We start from the raw sequence: 16,419 nt of genomic DNA on the forward strand, positions 1-16,419 counted from the left end.
GAAATGAAGGCTTGAGATCTGGGACTGAGATGTGACATTAGGCTCATGCCCATTACATAGCAGTCTTGTGTTTCTGTTTTGAAAGCATAAACTAGGCTTAAGACTGCAGCAAGCCCAAAAAAGGTATCATCCCCCATATTTATCTGCCCTCCTACAAGGACTGAGGCACGAACTCCTCTAATATTATTACAAATTCATGCCTCACTCCTTGAGTCCATGCTAAACGTAACCTCTGATGTGAAGCTCATGGGCATACAGGAAATGACATCATCCCACAGCACCGCTGTGCCTCATTGGAATTGTGACGTCAATTATTTTCCTGCAGTGTCCCGAAACCAAAACTTTGACTTTGCCAGCCAATGTGGGTAGACCATTGGCTTGACTGGAGTCAGTGCAACAGCTGAAATCAATATCCCTGATTAAGTACGGATTAGCTGTGTAAGAAAATCCCATTATTATTCATGTGTTTGAACGGAGGCCCTGTTACTCTTGTCGGAGCCTGCAAAAGACCTTCATCACACACTCTTCCTTTGACAGGTCTGATTTGTCCAAATGAATCAATTCTGTGTAAATAGCTTGTTTGCTTTTTTTTTTTTTTTTTTTTTTTAGCTGGCGGTAAAAATATTATGGACTTTTTTTTGTTGTTTTTATTGATTTGTTTTCACACGGTTTACACAGCAGTGGGCAAAAAAAAAAAAAAACAGGAAGCGAGTGATTTGTGAAATTCATTTTGATAATGGTTCTATTCACAGTGCCGTAAGTAATCGCTGCTTGTGTTCTGTACTCTGCAGGAGCTTGGCCGAGTCTATTAGTCTTAAGCAGAAATCACGGATGAGGCAGGCGTCTTTTCACATTTGTACATTTATTCATAAACCTGAGAGAGAGCACAGACAAAAACATGAAGAACGACAGCAACAACAGGCTACAGTGTCTCCATGTAACACGTGAATCTAACATTTGACACAAGTGTGGCATTGCCTTTTGGACTTCTGAGACGATGTTGAGACACAAATGTGGAAATGGTAGAAGGTTTTGGGCGGTTGTTTGAAAGCATCACATCGGTCTAGTTCTTTAATCAATCTTTTGCAATCAACTCCACTCCAAATGCTATAAATAAATAAAAAACCGTGATTGAAGATACAGCACTATTACCTTCTAACAGAACTAACATTTAATTGGATGTTTATGAAATGTGTCAAAAGTTACAAATGAACAAAGACGTATGACTGTATATACCATTGAAGCCTAAGTTACGGATTGACCTGTCTACGCAGCTGGTGAAAACACAACTTTATCGCCATTATTTAAGAGCAGAAAACAGAGCGAGATTGATGCTGTTTATACACACGCGGGACAGTTTGTCGATTGCGTCTCGCACACGGACACAAACGACATTGGCACATTCGAGACAGACGGCGTCTCGCTGAAACAAATGTCTTGTTTCAGGCAACAGATTGGGGGCCACATAAAGGTGGTCTAACCATCCGCGGATTGTGGGAGCTTTCGAGCCCGTGCAGTCTTCAGGTAAACCTGGTAGTAGTTACCGTGCAGACGTAGGCATTTTCTTTAACGTCTCCTAGTTTCCCAAGGGAACTAATTATATTCAACTAATGTTTCATGTCATGGCAATAAATTGAGCTTCTGGATTGTTCCAAATCATTGGCCCTCGCAACGCAGCATTTGCATATCTCTGCTCTGCAGGCTCCTGAGAACATGATGTTCCCCTTGGGATGGAACTGAAAAAGCCAAGGCAACGTGTTTGAATTGAAATGGCCATTAAAAATTTTTTAAAAATAGCCGTAGGGCCATCACTTTCAAAAACCAATATTGTATCGTTTATAATCTTTGAAAGACGCCATTACTGAATGGTTATTTCTGTCCATGTTTAAATGAATACAGCATTGAGATTTTAATCAAGTCGTACGTTAGTTCCCCCGGTTTGTACAGAAAGCTTTTTTTCTTTTTTTTTCTTTTTTTTGTGGTAAGGGGGCATTTTTGTGCATTTACATAAAACTCCTGCTTTAAAAACGTGACTCATTTCCCCAGGTTTACGAACCCATAACCGGCCTTGGCAGAAAAGGGAATCTCCTAACAGCCGTAGGAGAGGGGTGCAGCGGGTGCCATGCAAATTCAAATACAAACGGCCTCGCTGTGATAGCAAATGGGGACTTTAGTGTTAACATACACGCCAGAACACTTTAATGCATGTTCCACACAAATAAAAAAATAAAAAAAAGAAACAGATAAGAAAGGGAATATCGAATATGAGTACAGGAGTCCGCGCTTTACGTTTTTTAGAACGATCAAACGGGCGAACGGGACAGGAAATGACGGTCTGAGTCACCCAAGATAAAGCTTGTAAGCAGAGATTAAAAAAAAAAAAATTTCCATCGAAAGAGTGATAGATAGGGGGGCGACGGCCAAAAACCTGCAGCCTGTGTACACAGGGAGGTGTTGAAGTCGGCACGGAACCAACACCCTCCACGCCTCGTCAGGCAGACTCCTTTCTTGAGCAAGCTCCCGCGCATTAAATGCCTACGGAGCGCCAGACCAACGGGCCGGGGAATCCAATTCTGGAATCCTCAATTTGCCCGGCTTCCAGATAAACGGCGGTTTATTTGGCTTTTGTTTCTGTTCCAGCTCTCCATTTATCACGCCCAGGCGCGTATCTTGACACGCCTGTCACCATTTGGAATGATAAACGATACTAATCCATACCGACTGTTGCCCTGTTTTGTTTTTTCTTTGCCTCGCTGATATTAACTATGTATTTCATGTAAATATCCAGGAGAACGTTGCCAAGCCTTGATGAATGAATCTACAATGAAAACAAACCCAGTGCCATGTTGTCTTATTATTTCTTACACATTTGCTGTGAACGCAAATTTTCATTTGAACATGGCTTATTTGTAGTTTGCTTTCTATTCGCTGTAATTTAACAGTTTCACATGAAATTAAATTAAATAAAAGACCATTTTTAGACAAAAAAAGATCTTTCAATTAGCTGGAATGCTAATAGTAAGAAAACAGTTTCATATGAAATTAAATAAAATAAAAGACCATTTTTAGACATTTTTATGAAAAAAGGTATCTCAGATTTCCAGTACTGAATGTGGTGTAGGGAAAGGAAAAGAGCACTTGAAGTGTGTGTTCTTTTCTTTTCTTTTTATTGAGGGCATCAAAACCCCATTACTAAGAGTGCATGGGAAAGTAGCATTTCTTTATTGCCCCACATTCGTAAAAATATGTGAATATGCCTGCTTATCTTTGCTGTTATCTTTGCTTCCTGTACAGTGACAATGATCCTTTGTTAAAATTATAAGAATGTTATGCAAGCGCATCTAACTCAATATTTTCCCCACCTACAAAAAAATGTTCTGAAATAAATAGGTCACCCTCTTTTCCTTTAGTAGTACTGTTCCACACATATTTGCATGTACAGTACACAGAAAACTAAGCTCTCCTCCTCAACTGTCCATTGGCCAGTAAAGACATATTTACAAGCTGAAGTATTTTACAGACAAATTTAAAGTCATCTCATGAATAAATCTGATTCCTTCTCATTCTGTAAGACAAGCCTGCCACATCCCCACAACTCCTTCTAAGTTTCTATCCTATACTTTTGCCTGGTAATATATATTTTTTTCTAGTGGCAGCAGTAGGATAGATGACAGAATTGGCCACATTAGCAGTATGCAGCCACCCCTTTCAATATTCACCACAATGCCCTGGCCTGTGTTTTGTGTTTCCAGCCTAACGGAACCCCAGAGAGGCCTCGCGTTGCTTACTGTAGCGCCACCTGCTGTTCGGCTGTCCTTCACTGCGGCTCGCCGGTGGCGTCGGTGGCGATGAACTTCATCTCGGCGTTGGCCGTGCGGGACGTCACGCTGCTGTCCCGCACCTTCTGCTTGAACAGGAAGGGGAAGGCCTTCTTGAAGGACTTTCGGAAGCTGGCCCCCATGAAGCCGTAGACTATGGGGTTGATGGAGGAGTTGGCGTAGGACATGCAGTTGGCCCAGGTCTTGATCTTGTACGTGGTGTAGTTGTCCTTGTAGTTGGGATAGAAGGACTGGAACAGGATGAAGAGCTGGATGGGGCCCCAGCAGATGGTAAACAGGAGGACGATCACCACCACCATCTTGGAGATCTTGCTCCGTATGCCTATGGTCCGCTCGGAGAGGAGATGGACCTGCAAAGGGGAAAACTGAATAGTTTGCTCCCGGCCTTTTGTCTGCCATGTGATTTTCAATTGCAGTTTCACTCAAAGGTTCTCACATATCAACACAAAAATGTCCATATAAACACTGATATACAGAATAACAAAGTTAATTAAAAATATTGACTGGATCAGACCGACTGAATAAGTTTTAATTATAGTTTTAATTATAAGTTTTTTTAAATTTTTTTTTTTGTTATTGGTGAATGCCCAGATGAACCGTGATTGGCAGAAAGGCCAGCTCTTGTCTGCTCGAGTTTGAATATTCTATTGTTCGATTATGTTTTATGAAAAAGTGAAGAGAAATTTATTATGTAAAGCTTTTATTTAACAAGGTTAGACTCAGGGAGGTTGAAAGTTCTTTTGCAAGCTGAGCAGCAGTACAGTTCATCACAGAATATAAAACCTGGTTACACAACAACACAATACATGCAGCAAGGGTAATACAAACTCTAAATACGTGTATACACAAATTTAAAGTGAGAATGATCTCAGAAAGTTTTAATTACTTCCACAAAATGACAATTGAACATGTTTTCGAATTTTATGAGTGAAACTGTTTGTCTAGTTTTACAGTTTTCCATAATTTCTTACAAAGGCACAAAGACATAAAGACATAAAAGGCACCAAAGACATAATTTCTTTTGTGATTAAAAGCAGTTTTTCCTTCCTCACTCCGTGTCCACGGCACAGTAAATAAAATTAAATGCTGTCAACGAGGGGCTTAATGTTGAAGATCAAAAAGAAAAAGCGGAACCCTTTCAAACCGAAATTGTTTATCCAACCTATGAAAGCACAGCAGGAGGCAAAAAGGAAACGCAGCTGGGGGAAGCCATTTCACCTCCATACCTGGTAATTATTGTCCACGGGCACCACTGCGGGCTGCCCAACCCTCTTCAGCATGAAGGAGTAGCAGAGGGAGATGGTGAGAACGGGCAGGAGGTAGACGGCTATGAACTGGTAGAGGATGAAGGCCTTCTCGTGGGCCTTGGAGGGGAACTCCTCAGAGCAGTAATGCCTGGGGCCGTACCAATAGCCCTCCTCGATCCGCTGATACATGAAGATGGGCGTGGACAGGATGAAGGACCCTTGACCAAAAAGGACTCAGTCAGGACAGAGAAAGCGACAACCAATATGATGCCGCCTTTTTAGCATTCTTCATGATAGCAGCTTTTGTATTAGACAAAACTGATTGAATAGTTATTTCTAAGAACACAGCTAAGTCGTCTAGTCAACACAACATACATTACATATAGCATTAGCAAGCTCATCCAGAGCGAGTACAAAGTCATGTTTCTGGAGGCGCAAAGAACACTAGAGTGAAGCAAGGACGTAGTGCCAGAAGTGACCACATCGATCGACTCCACCTGTAGAGTGTTTCAGAAGCATCTAAGTAAAATAGCATAAATCACCTAATCATACAAAACTCTGCCGATCCCTACATAATCATTATTAGTAGTACAGTGACGAAAAGGAGGAGGGGGGGTGCAGCTGAGAGTGTTTCGTTCTAAGTGGTGAATTGCTGTTGACGCAGGAGGTCATTCCACAGCGAGGCAGGACAGACAGCGCGAGCGGAGTGCAGACGCGAAAGGGAGTCCAAGCCAGAGTGCAGACAGAGTCTGTGGTGTAGGTCATGATCTGAATGTCTGTTGACTTTGCTCTGTAGCAGCACCAAGACTAATTGATGCGAGCAACGGGCACCAGTGATCAGTGAGCGGGCAGGATTCTGGAGGTGAGACAGGCCTGCAGCATCTGGATGAGCTGCGGTCTGAATAGCCTAAAATCACCATCTGCCCACATGCAACACCTTTCAAGTGCTGCGATAAATAGAATGATGTGTGATGCGCAGACAGTTACGTTATGTGAATATCCATTTGAAATACTTCAAGAGGAAAATATGTCAGGTATGTGCACAAAAGATAATGACCAGATGTGTATTTGTAGGCCTACTGTTCACCAACAGAGCACAGGGGAATTTAGGCTTTTAGCTGGAATGACAGCTATTTCCCTTTAATTAAAACGGACAGGCACGTTTTTTCCCCCCAGTTATTTCTGTTACATTCTTGGATTCAAAAGCTGGCATTTATTTATTTATTTATTTATTTTAATATGCCGTCGGGGGCGCAGCTCTTGCCTTGCCTTACCGATCCAGATGCAGATGCTGACGATCATGGCGACGCGGGGGGTGCGGTGGCGCAGGGATTTGAGGGGGTAGACGGTGGCGTAGCAGCGGTCGGCGCTCATGGCGGTCAGCGTGATGCAGGTGGCCTGGACGGTGACCTGGAACGGCGCGATCTCGTCACGCCTCGGAACTACACTTCCCACAAGGCATACTGTTTTTTTTTAAATCACAACAACCGGCAGACTCCAGTGACCCCGACCACTGGCTGCTTAATTGCAGAATGATTTTCTCATGGAGTGCTCAGGAAGGGACGGGTGCCATCACTGAAAGGTTTTTTTTTTGTTGTATAAAGGTGCCTTCATTCATACAGTACGGAAAGTTAAACATTTTTTTTTCTACTCAAAGTTCAAAACACAGAGAATGGAAGCTGAGAGGGAAAGGGAAATGTAGTCTAGAGATAGTAACCAGGACTACAGCAAAGACAGCATGAGACTAATGTGTTGCCCACTGTGTTTTAAAGCAACGGAAACCATTCACTGAGCCGTATAATACTGAATAGTCTGTCATATTTAAAGTGCCATGGTGCCGAAGAAAAGAACAAAGCCTCCAAATTAATTATTTTTTTCCACTTTTTTGGTGGGAGGCTTTGTCCATTATTCTTTCTCTCCATCACGCAAGGACACGGTGAAATCTGAATGTGTGTGGGAGCTGGCTATTAATTAAACTAGAGCAATGACTGAATAGCGTATGCAAAACTCCGGAAAGGAAAAAAAGAAAAATTCCAGCCCGTTGAAATAATTAACACTGCCCACTCTCACAAGTATTTATTAAAATTGTTCACTGCTATCTAATCGCTATGTACTACCCATAAAAAATACGAATCTCCTTCTGAATGGGATTTGCCCAGAAGGGCAGGTGCTTCCGAAAAATGTATTGATTAGCACTCAACTGCAGCAGCTGTCCACTCCTGGATAGCATATGGTTCTCATTCCATGTTCTGCTCTACACCTGTACTTGAACCTTCTAAGACTGAGTATTTGTCATTCCCATCAAATTATCAGAAATTCACTTTGCCCTCCCCCACTTTGGCACCCCCCCACCCCCCCCCCAATTCCATCTATCTCCTCTGCTCCCCGAGGTAACCCATCTTCCAGTATTCAGCATGTCAACCTTTTTGTTGATCCTAGAATTCATTTCTCATTTGCTGCAAACACCCAAAGAAGCAAAGCACCAAATCGGATTGTAGTGTCAGTCAGGTGGCCAGAATCGAAGCCCCTGTAATTCAGTTTGACAAAGACACCGCCGGTTTAAGCCCTATGCTCATTGCTCACAATAGGTGCCCTGGAATTTCGAATCAGGGCCTCAGTATAGAATCTCATCCAATACACGTCTCCTTGTGACTGTACAGAGAGTTTCTGCTTGGTTCAGAGGGATGACTGCCCCCTGGTGGCCCACCAAGCCCACCTCACTCAACAACCTGATTTTTGGAAGAGATCTTCTCAGGATATTAACTATGAACCGCTTCAATCTTCAGACATCTGGCAGACGTGACTACAATACAGTATTCTTAACAGGGGGGAGGGAGTAGCAATGTCATCGTAGAACAACAGACCTCTGCACTGCAGCTCTGAAAACGTCAGAATTTGAAGTATTTGACAGTCTTTGCACCGACAGCTTTAGCTCAACATATTTTCAGACTAAAGGCCAAAAAAGATTCAGATAAAAGAAGTCGAGACTGCTAAGGTGTTGGGTGGAATCCCTGCTGTGGTCCTGACAGTGTCTTTAAAATGTCTTCTTCCTGAACTTGCAGCCAAGGCTGTGTCTATTTAAATTTTAAATGCCCCAGAAATGAAGATAAGGTAGGAGGAAAAGAATTGGTTGAGAGCAGCGGTGGCCAATGCCACTGCAGCAGAGCTGGTGTGTATGTGTGCTGATTTTTTTTTGTCACCAATTACACTGGCTAAATTAGCTAATTGGCTGAATACACTTATGCTGGTTTAGCCGTAGATTAGACCACAATAAGATATTTCATGTTGGGGACACAGGAACGGTCTTGTAACTAAAATATCAATTACTAAATGATTGGGATAATTAATGAATGAAAAGTGGACGGCACGGTGGTGCAGTGGGTAGCACTGTCGCCTCACAGCAAGAAGTTTGTGGGTTCGAATCTCGGCTTGGGGCCTTTCTGTGTGAAGTTTGCATGTCTGTGTGGGTTTCCTCCCACAGTCCAAATACATGGAGGTAGGCTAACTGGATACTCTAAATTGCAAATAGGTATGAGTTAATGGTGTGTGTGCCCCGCGATAGATTGGCGGCCTGTCCAGGGTGTATTCCTGCCTCTAGCCCAATGCACGGTGGGATAGGCTCCAGCACCACCCCGAACCCTGCTGAGGATAAGCGGGTATAGATAATGGAAGTTTCCATGAAACTCAGAAACTGACATGGTGTTCCTTGGAGATCCCTGGCCTAGAGGAATCCTGCGTTAGAGAAGCAGCTGCAACATTCAGCTGTCAGAAAGTGAAACAAAATGGCCGTGCCTGTGGAAGGCTAGTTTTCATCTCTAGCCAGTAATAATCAAGCTGAGTGCCGCTGGGTGTTTTACTGGAGTAATCCAGGTTAAGCACTCTACTGAACGGTACAACAGCAGAGACCTAGCAGGGACTCAACCCTAGCCCCCCCAACATACGCATGCGTACGCACATGCACACGCACACACACACGTGCGCGCGCACACACACACACACACACACACACACACAATGTCTGATTCTGCCTAATGAAATACCCCAGTGCTGGTAATATGTTTGCATATGCCATATAGAGACCGCTGATCAGGAAAAGGGCTGTTGACGAGTTCCCATGGTAACATACCTTCTGTAAAATTAATTTTATATAAAATTGGTGAAGCCAAATTCATTAATGCCTACCCTTTCTCCAGCTTTGAACCTTTTATAAAAACATGTAAAAGTTAGAGAGAAGTATTCTGCAATCCAGTCATTAAAATGAAACTTACAATTTGAAGTATTTTGAGGAGTCAAAGATTTATTTAAATTGGTAAGTTAAATGTTCTCCCATCATGCACTTTGAGAGCTATCCTAATGCCCTTTGAGGCCTGAAGGCTTCCATCATGTCTAGCTGAGAGCCTACTTATAAGAAAAGCATTCTTCTCTGAATTGAATCCCTTTGAAATACAAATTTGAAATGACCTGCAGTCATTAACCTATTACAATGACTGATGGTCCAGTGGATGTTCTAGTGAGTCAAATCAGAAAAGAAAAAAAGAATTACGAAAAGCAAATTATGATGCTTGTACAATCGCCTCAATCAGAGCTCCAGTTGTATTTTTTCTATTCCCAACCCTGTGCAAAGCAGAACATTTCAATTTAAATGTGCTGCCACAAAAGGTATTAGCAGAGAATTAAATAATTTGACAAAGCCTATAGCTGAGGGCTCACTTTTAAATTAAAAAAAAAAGATTATAAATTAATTACATTTTAAGTACAAACGTTGAAGATGGCAGAAGGTTAAATAGTAAGTGTGATGGTTCAGTGCTATTTATTTTAGCCAATCAGAACATCTACTGCGTGTAGTGGGTCCTGAAGATGTCCAGACGACTCACTAAATGTTTTTGTCTGTGTATAAGTGGTGTCTTCCTGTGTACTCAGGAATCAGCCACAACAGAGACATAGAGAGAGTTCAAGAGATCATATTATTTGCTGTTGCAATTTTTACCCAAGTTGCTGAGTTCCCCAGCTTGTAATTTTAACATTTTATCTTCCCATCAGCCAAGTTTCAGTTACAATAAAGGAGAAATTACATTCAATTTATAATTTATATCACAAAATTTCAGTCTAGTCTTTGAATTAGTTAAACGAAACTGATGATTACATTCTGTATGAAAAACATTTATAATTGCCTCTGACTATATCTGTAAGGCTTATTATATGATACAGAAAAATGACAGATATTAAGGTCAATCTTCAGTGTGAGTAAAGTATAATATTGTTTGAATATCAACATTGAACAAAATATATAGAGATGACCGAGACATTGAAATGTGATATTTCAAAATATCAATTTTTACTTATTTTATTATTAAAAATGTGTAATCGATGCGTATCAATTTTGTTTTGGTTTTGACCTAAAAATATGTGAGCAAAGAATTTGAATGGAATTTAGAAAGCTTATATACCAGTACTTTAAAACTGTACTGTTTAATCCTTCCTTAAATATAAAGTAGAAACTGGTGCTCCCATTCAAGCTCTGAAATGCAAATTTTTTTTATTCAAATCTCAACAGTTTCAAATGTGTCTGATCTGCTGGTTATTTAATAATGACAGAGAATATTGGGCTGGAAAATCACAAGCGAATCATTACAGTTTGATTTAGGTGGGCTCAGAGGAATGTGATATGTTGAATTAAATATTTAGTTCTTCAATATTTTACTCATGTATATTTTAAGTCATCCAAATTGTCCGCATTTTGGGCTTTGATAGAAGAGGATGAAGAAATTAAAGGGAACAGAAGAAGAACAAGAACAAGGAGGAGCAGGAGGAGGATGGTTGATTGGATTGATGCGGAGGAAGACAAATGATCATCAGAATACCATCATAGTTCAGCTGCGCTATCTCTTTAAATTGATTGCTGCTTTGTGCATTGAGCAGACAGTTCAGAAATCACTGCCCATAGAAGACAGCAATGGACAGCTACAGCTATGGATCCTGTAGGGCACTGAGGCTATGGTCCATGGATAAGAGACAGCACTTGATCCATTTTGATTCAGTAAATTTCCATCTGTGATAACTAATAGTGACTCTTGTTTGAGGACTTGTACAGTATGTCTCGATCAAGTAGCGATCAAGGTTTCTAACATTGTCCAATCATCAATCTTGTTGCATCAGATTAGTGTTACAGTACATACCTGCTGGAGAAAAGCGACAAATTTGCACATGAAGTCCCCAAAGATCCAGCTGGGCAGGGGATAGAGTGTGGCAGTGAAGGGGACACAGCACACCAGGAAGATGATGTCTGTGGCTGCCAGGTTAGCTGGAGAGGAGCATACAGTTAGGGAACAAACACATTAAAGGAAGCTGTGGCTCAGAATCTCTATATATACGTATCTATATCTATTTTGGGTCCAAGTACACAGCACTGCTTACAAGCACCGATGCTGGAAAACAGAACCTACAGTATCCTTTCATAAAATTCCACAAAGCTGGTCTTACTAGTCCAGGCCCCTTCATTAGACTGAGAAACCCTGTCTACAAACTGATTTTGAAATTAAATATATTTATCAGGATATTACCACTCTTCACACTATATGGGTAAATGTACATATTATTTGCTCCTTCAGATGTTGCAATATATTACTTCATTAATCAAAAAAAACCCCACATATTTAAAATATAGGGCAGTTTGTTCCATTTCCAAAAAAAAAAAAAAAACTTTCAGAATTTGCCTATCCCAGTTGTCTGTTAAGGGCATACAAAATCAGCCAGGTTAGGTTTTGTGACTCCTGTGATTGATCAGGCATGTGTTCTGTACTCTGGCGCTATGACAACACAGCTCGGTCGACGGGTTTGATGAATGTGCTTGACTGGGGAAGGGTGAAATGTGCTTTGAAATGTGTTTTGGTGTTCCAAACTGAGAGAAAATATAAATCTGGGTAAAAAAAAAAAAAAAAGAAAGAAAGGTTTGTTGAAACGGAATTGACTAACAGCTCAGCCAGAACGAAATGCAGCACACTGTAAAGGTGTGGCCCAAAAACCAAGGCTGGTCTAACCAAACATATGATTATCCACTTATTAAAAATGTCACGTACTGTAGGGAAAGTATCTATAAATAATTGATAGAGTTTGCTTCATACAACCAAAACATCTGCTAACACCTCACTTCCTAGCATGTCCACTGTAATGGTTGGATTCTACTCTTAATTACATATCTTTCTTAGCAAAATATGAGACATTTAAAAAGCAATGTACAAACACTTGTAAACCACTGCTGTGGTTTATCCTATATTGACTTGACTGGGTCCTGGGCAAAAAACTTGGAAATCATTATTTGCAATGAACGAAAATGGGTGTGTGATGTTTCTGATTTGCCCAAATGGAAGTTTCTGGACAAATTTTTATAAATCTTCACATAGACCAGCCACCAAAATCACTGAGGGGGGAAAAAAAGTCCAAATGTCTCACAATTCAAGAGTGCTTGCAGGCAAAAACTGAAAATGACAGAACTTATTTTCCCCCAGGAAAAGACGTCAGCATGTATTTTTAAAACAGCATGTTTCCATTTAAAATCTGTGATTTCTCTGTCCTCTGTTTACCAACACATTACGGTTCACAGCTGGAAAATAGAGCATGTCTACACCCATTTCTCTGATGGAAAAGGCTGTATCCTCATATTGCTTTTCAAAAAATACAAATAAATAAAAATCAGCATGTGTGACAGACCGGCTTTGCTCAGCCATTGCTGGGTGATTTGTTGACTAAATGGAGCAGGTAGATGGAGCAAAACATATGCCACGTAGTGCTTTTTTTACACTGAAAGTGTGCAGTTTCTACACAGATCCTTGAACAGTTAATCTTCCAGCTCATTTACAATAATTCTTTCTGTCGTATTCAGTCCCAAGAATAATTCATCATCCCCACTAGCCAATATAGCCAAGAACTATATTTCATCTTTCAATCACATCAAAACATTGCATTTCTTTCCCCATCCAGCATTCCCAGTTGCCTGATTTCCAGAAAACCCCACTGTCAAGCTACATTCTGTAAACTATATATCATGTTTGTTTGCACAACGTTTGCACAATGTTTGACCCAAGTGCAAACATCCAAGGTCGTATCCAGTGTGCAAACCTAGACAGACTAGATCTAGAAGCCTGCTACCCACAACAAAAACTAAAAGAGATCAATTTTGGTTCAGATATCAGCATGATGTCAAATAGTTGAAAACTACTCTTGAAGGCCAGGCACAAACAAATGCAGAGACAAGGGACGCTGAGGGCCATTTTCAAGAGCTTCTTGTCTAAGGGCCGGTGAACGTGTTGTGTCTCTGTCGCGTAACGCTGCTCTATCTCCCCTCACGCGGCGAGCAGGCATTAAAATGGAGCGGGCGGCACGGCGAGGCTGCGACTGCTTCGCCGGTCTCCTCGGACCCCCTGCCTCGACGCAGATCCGATCTGCTGTTGTTTACCTCCTCCGCCCCTCACGTGCTCGCACACGCCGCGGAGGTCAGAGGCCAGCACATTATGCACATTTTTTTTTTTTTTCTGCAGCCATGGGACGCGTGCTATCGCTTTGCAAATTCGCATCGTTTTTTTGTTTTCGTCTTGCTGATTCAGGATTTCGCATAATCCACTCAGGTTCAGTAATCATTTCAAACACATGCAGGCATAATGGACTGTGTTGCTGGTTTGCCTAATTGCCTAAGCAATAATTTATGAATGGTCATTACAGCCTGTATTTTTTTGTTTGTGGCTCCTTTTGATTATTTTGCATTAGCCATGAGCAGTCGGTGAGGTATCGACACACATGCAGTGTATAATGCTGCTGACCGCACACGTGCAGGTCCGTGTGTCTTCCGTCTCCTGCTAGGTGTAATATCTTTATGCATCCGCAATTTTAAAAAGCCACAACCGTGAATTTTCCAGGTTCAGTGAACTACATTTTAATTGTTTTAAACAAACCCAGATAAATTAAAAAAAAAAAAAAAAAAAATTTATTATGACTTTAGTCTATCACCTCTGTTCACTCGTTTCTGTACCACAGAAAGCAAAATGCTGGGAAAGATCTGCTCCTCTCAGTCACCACTCACCTGGCTGCGTCTAGACGGCCGTATTAAATCAGAGGAAGGAATAACCAAGCTTACGGCAGGCGATGAGTTTGAGGCAGGCTCGGGGGGCTTTGCAATGCCAGGAAGTGCGATAAAACATCAGAAAACAAACACACAGGATTCTTACAGCCAGAGTCTCACACTCACCTATGTAGAAGTTGGTGGCGGTCCTCATCTGCCTGTGCTTGGAGATCACATAGATGACCAGGGAGTTCCCAATTAGCCCCACCAGCATGATGAGAGAGAAGAAGAGAGGCACCAGCCAGGCGTCCGTCAAAAACGGATGCTCCCCATCCTCACCTCCGTCCATGGAACCGTTCACCTCAGACAGGTTGAAGAGAAGTTCAGTGGCATTCCACATTTCAGTGGGAGAAAGAAAAAAACTAATAAAGCGCTAATGAAGAGTTTTAAATGCAGATGTGGCTAGCAATCAGCAAAGGTCTGCTCCTTTCGACTTGCAGATAGACATTAAGGTGTTAAGTAATTTCACAAAATCCTTAAGCGGACAGAAACGTCAGAGCATGCCCCGTGCCGCACAGAACCTTCCCGGAATCAAGGAGAGAAAAAAAAAAAAAAAACTGAATACAGGGAGCGGGGAAAAAAATAACAAAAATCCACGTGTGAGACTTTAGCCGACACCTCCTAATCTTTTCTCCCCTCTTTGAAAGGGGAGTCCTCTCGGTGATCTCTTCTGAAGGACGAGAGCTCCCGCTGGCTTTATACCGAGCGAATACACACGTGGGCTGGGGAATGTGAGAGAGAGGGAGAAAAAAAAAAAAACAACTGATGTCAGGTCTCCTAGCAACATTTTTCCAATCCGGAGTTTCATCCTTCATCCGAGTCCAGTCCGCGGGCATTTTCACGCAGAGGCTGGCTCAGCACCGCCGCTGAGATGCATAATTTTTCTGGATATAAAAAGATTCATTTGTTTGCCATTAGGAGTGCTAAATTGTACATTTTTTTTCTCAGTTTCTCACAAAGGAAGATGTAAAGCTCAAAAACTTGATTTGACGCTTTTAAACACGGTGAACGCTTCAAGCTGGAATAAAAATGGTGCAGCAGTTTGTAGATTTGTTTTTGTTTTTTCTTCAGTTATCTGAAGGAAAATGGGCAGGTCAGCAATGGATCGCAATTACCAACGCTACAGCGCATCCTCCTCAGTGAATCAGAAGTGAATCACAACCTGCCCCCTTCAAATCCTGTCAATTCATTCTCTGATGTTAATCTCCAGAACCATATTTTCTCTGCAACATGTCGTCCAAGACACTTGTATTATGTCAAAAAAAAAATTAAAATACTTAAAAACCGGGTCTCAAAAAGATATAGGGTTGCATTAATTGCTGGTACTGAGGCAGTGATTTGAAGAAGCCCTTGCACACAAGAGCAAAACTGAGAGGAAGGTTTAGCAGCACTGACCCGGGGTATGTTAATCCAGCCAAGTGTACCTGGATGCATTATGTGTGTGTTTACCTGGACAGTCAGCTGTCTTCCCAAATCCAATCGCTACAAAATCCTCTTATCCACAATTGCTAGTTTCTTCTCTTCTCAGAAACTCAGCCACCCTTTCTATTTCTCTACCTTAACATTTCAGGATCAATTTTTGCAAACTGCTCCTCTCAGTCCTAATCACTGTTATATTGGTGCAAAAGCAATTTAAGCCCTCAGAAACATAGCCTCTCCACATAGGCTTCTGCGTAGTCTTGCTTAAATTATATATTCGCAGTCTTGTTACTTTATTTTGATTCAAATGGAATTGGATCTATGAAAGGACCTCTCGACACACAGCTGCCTCTGACTGGCCTACTCTAACTGAAAAGGAAAAAGGAAAATAAATCCTTTGGTGTTTTTTTTTTTTTTTTCCAGTAAGGCACGGCATGCATCTTTCATGTTTATTTTTGTGTATGTGTGTGCGCTTTTTTATTTTTTTATTTTTACCATCGAAAACAAAATATTTTCCTGAGAACATCTGACCAGAGCCGCAGATGGCACCAGGGCCAGTAGGATAATGCAGGGGCATAATTCTGAGAATTCCTCCAGGATTCCGTAGTCCATGGCTTTCAATTCGGGAGGTTTAAACAAAGGCTGATGGACACTGGGTTCTAATGACCCGTCATGCATAAATATTATTGCAGGGCACAACCGTAAACAAGCCCAAAAGAGGTTTTACCCTCGAGATCTCTCTTTGCACATCCCCCCCTCTCTCCTCTGCCCTCTCCTTACCAATGTCTGTAACTCTGCAATG

The 16,419-nt window shown here is 41.6% G+C and overlaps 1 protein-coding gene across 1 annotated transcript; it reads right to left on the minus strand.

The window, feature by feature from the left end:
- Window positions 1-843: 843 nt before the first annotated feature.
- Window positions 844-15,770, minus strand: kiss1ra (KISS1 receptor a). The gene is made up of 5 exons (XM_064341690.1): window positions 14,325-15,770; window positions 11,263-11,387; window positions 6,361-6,496; window positions 5,066-5,304; window positions 844-4,189 (listed from the first exon to the last, which is right to left on the minus strand). The coding sequence occupies exons 1-5, from the start codon at window positions 14,536-14,538 to the stop codon at window positions 3,818-3,820; spliced, it is 1,086 nt and encodes a 361-aa protein (XP_064197760.1). The 5' UTR covers window positions 14,539-15,770; the 3' UTR covers window positions 844-3,817.
- Window positions 15,771-16,419: the final 649 nt, after the last annotated feature.

This window comes from Anguilla rostrata, chromosome 6 (assembly GCF_018555375.3).
Source record: "Anguilla rostrata isolate EN2019 chromosome 6, ASM1855537v3, whole genome shotgun sequence".
NCBI classification, from domain to species: Eukaryota; Metazoa; Chordata; class Actinopteri; order Anguilliformes; family Anguillidae; genus Anguilla; species Anguilla rostrata.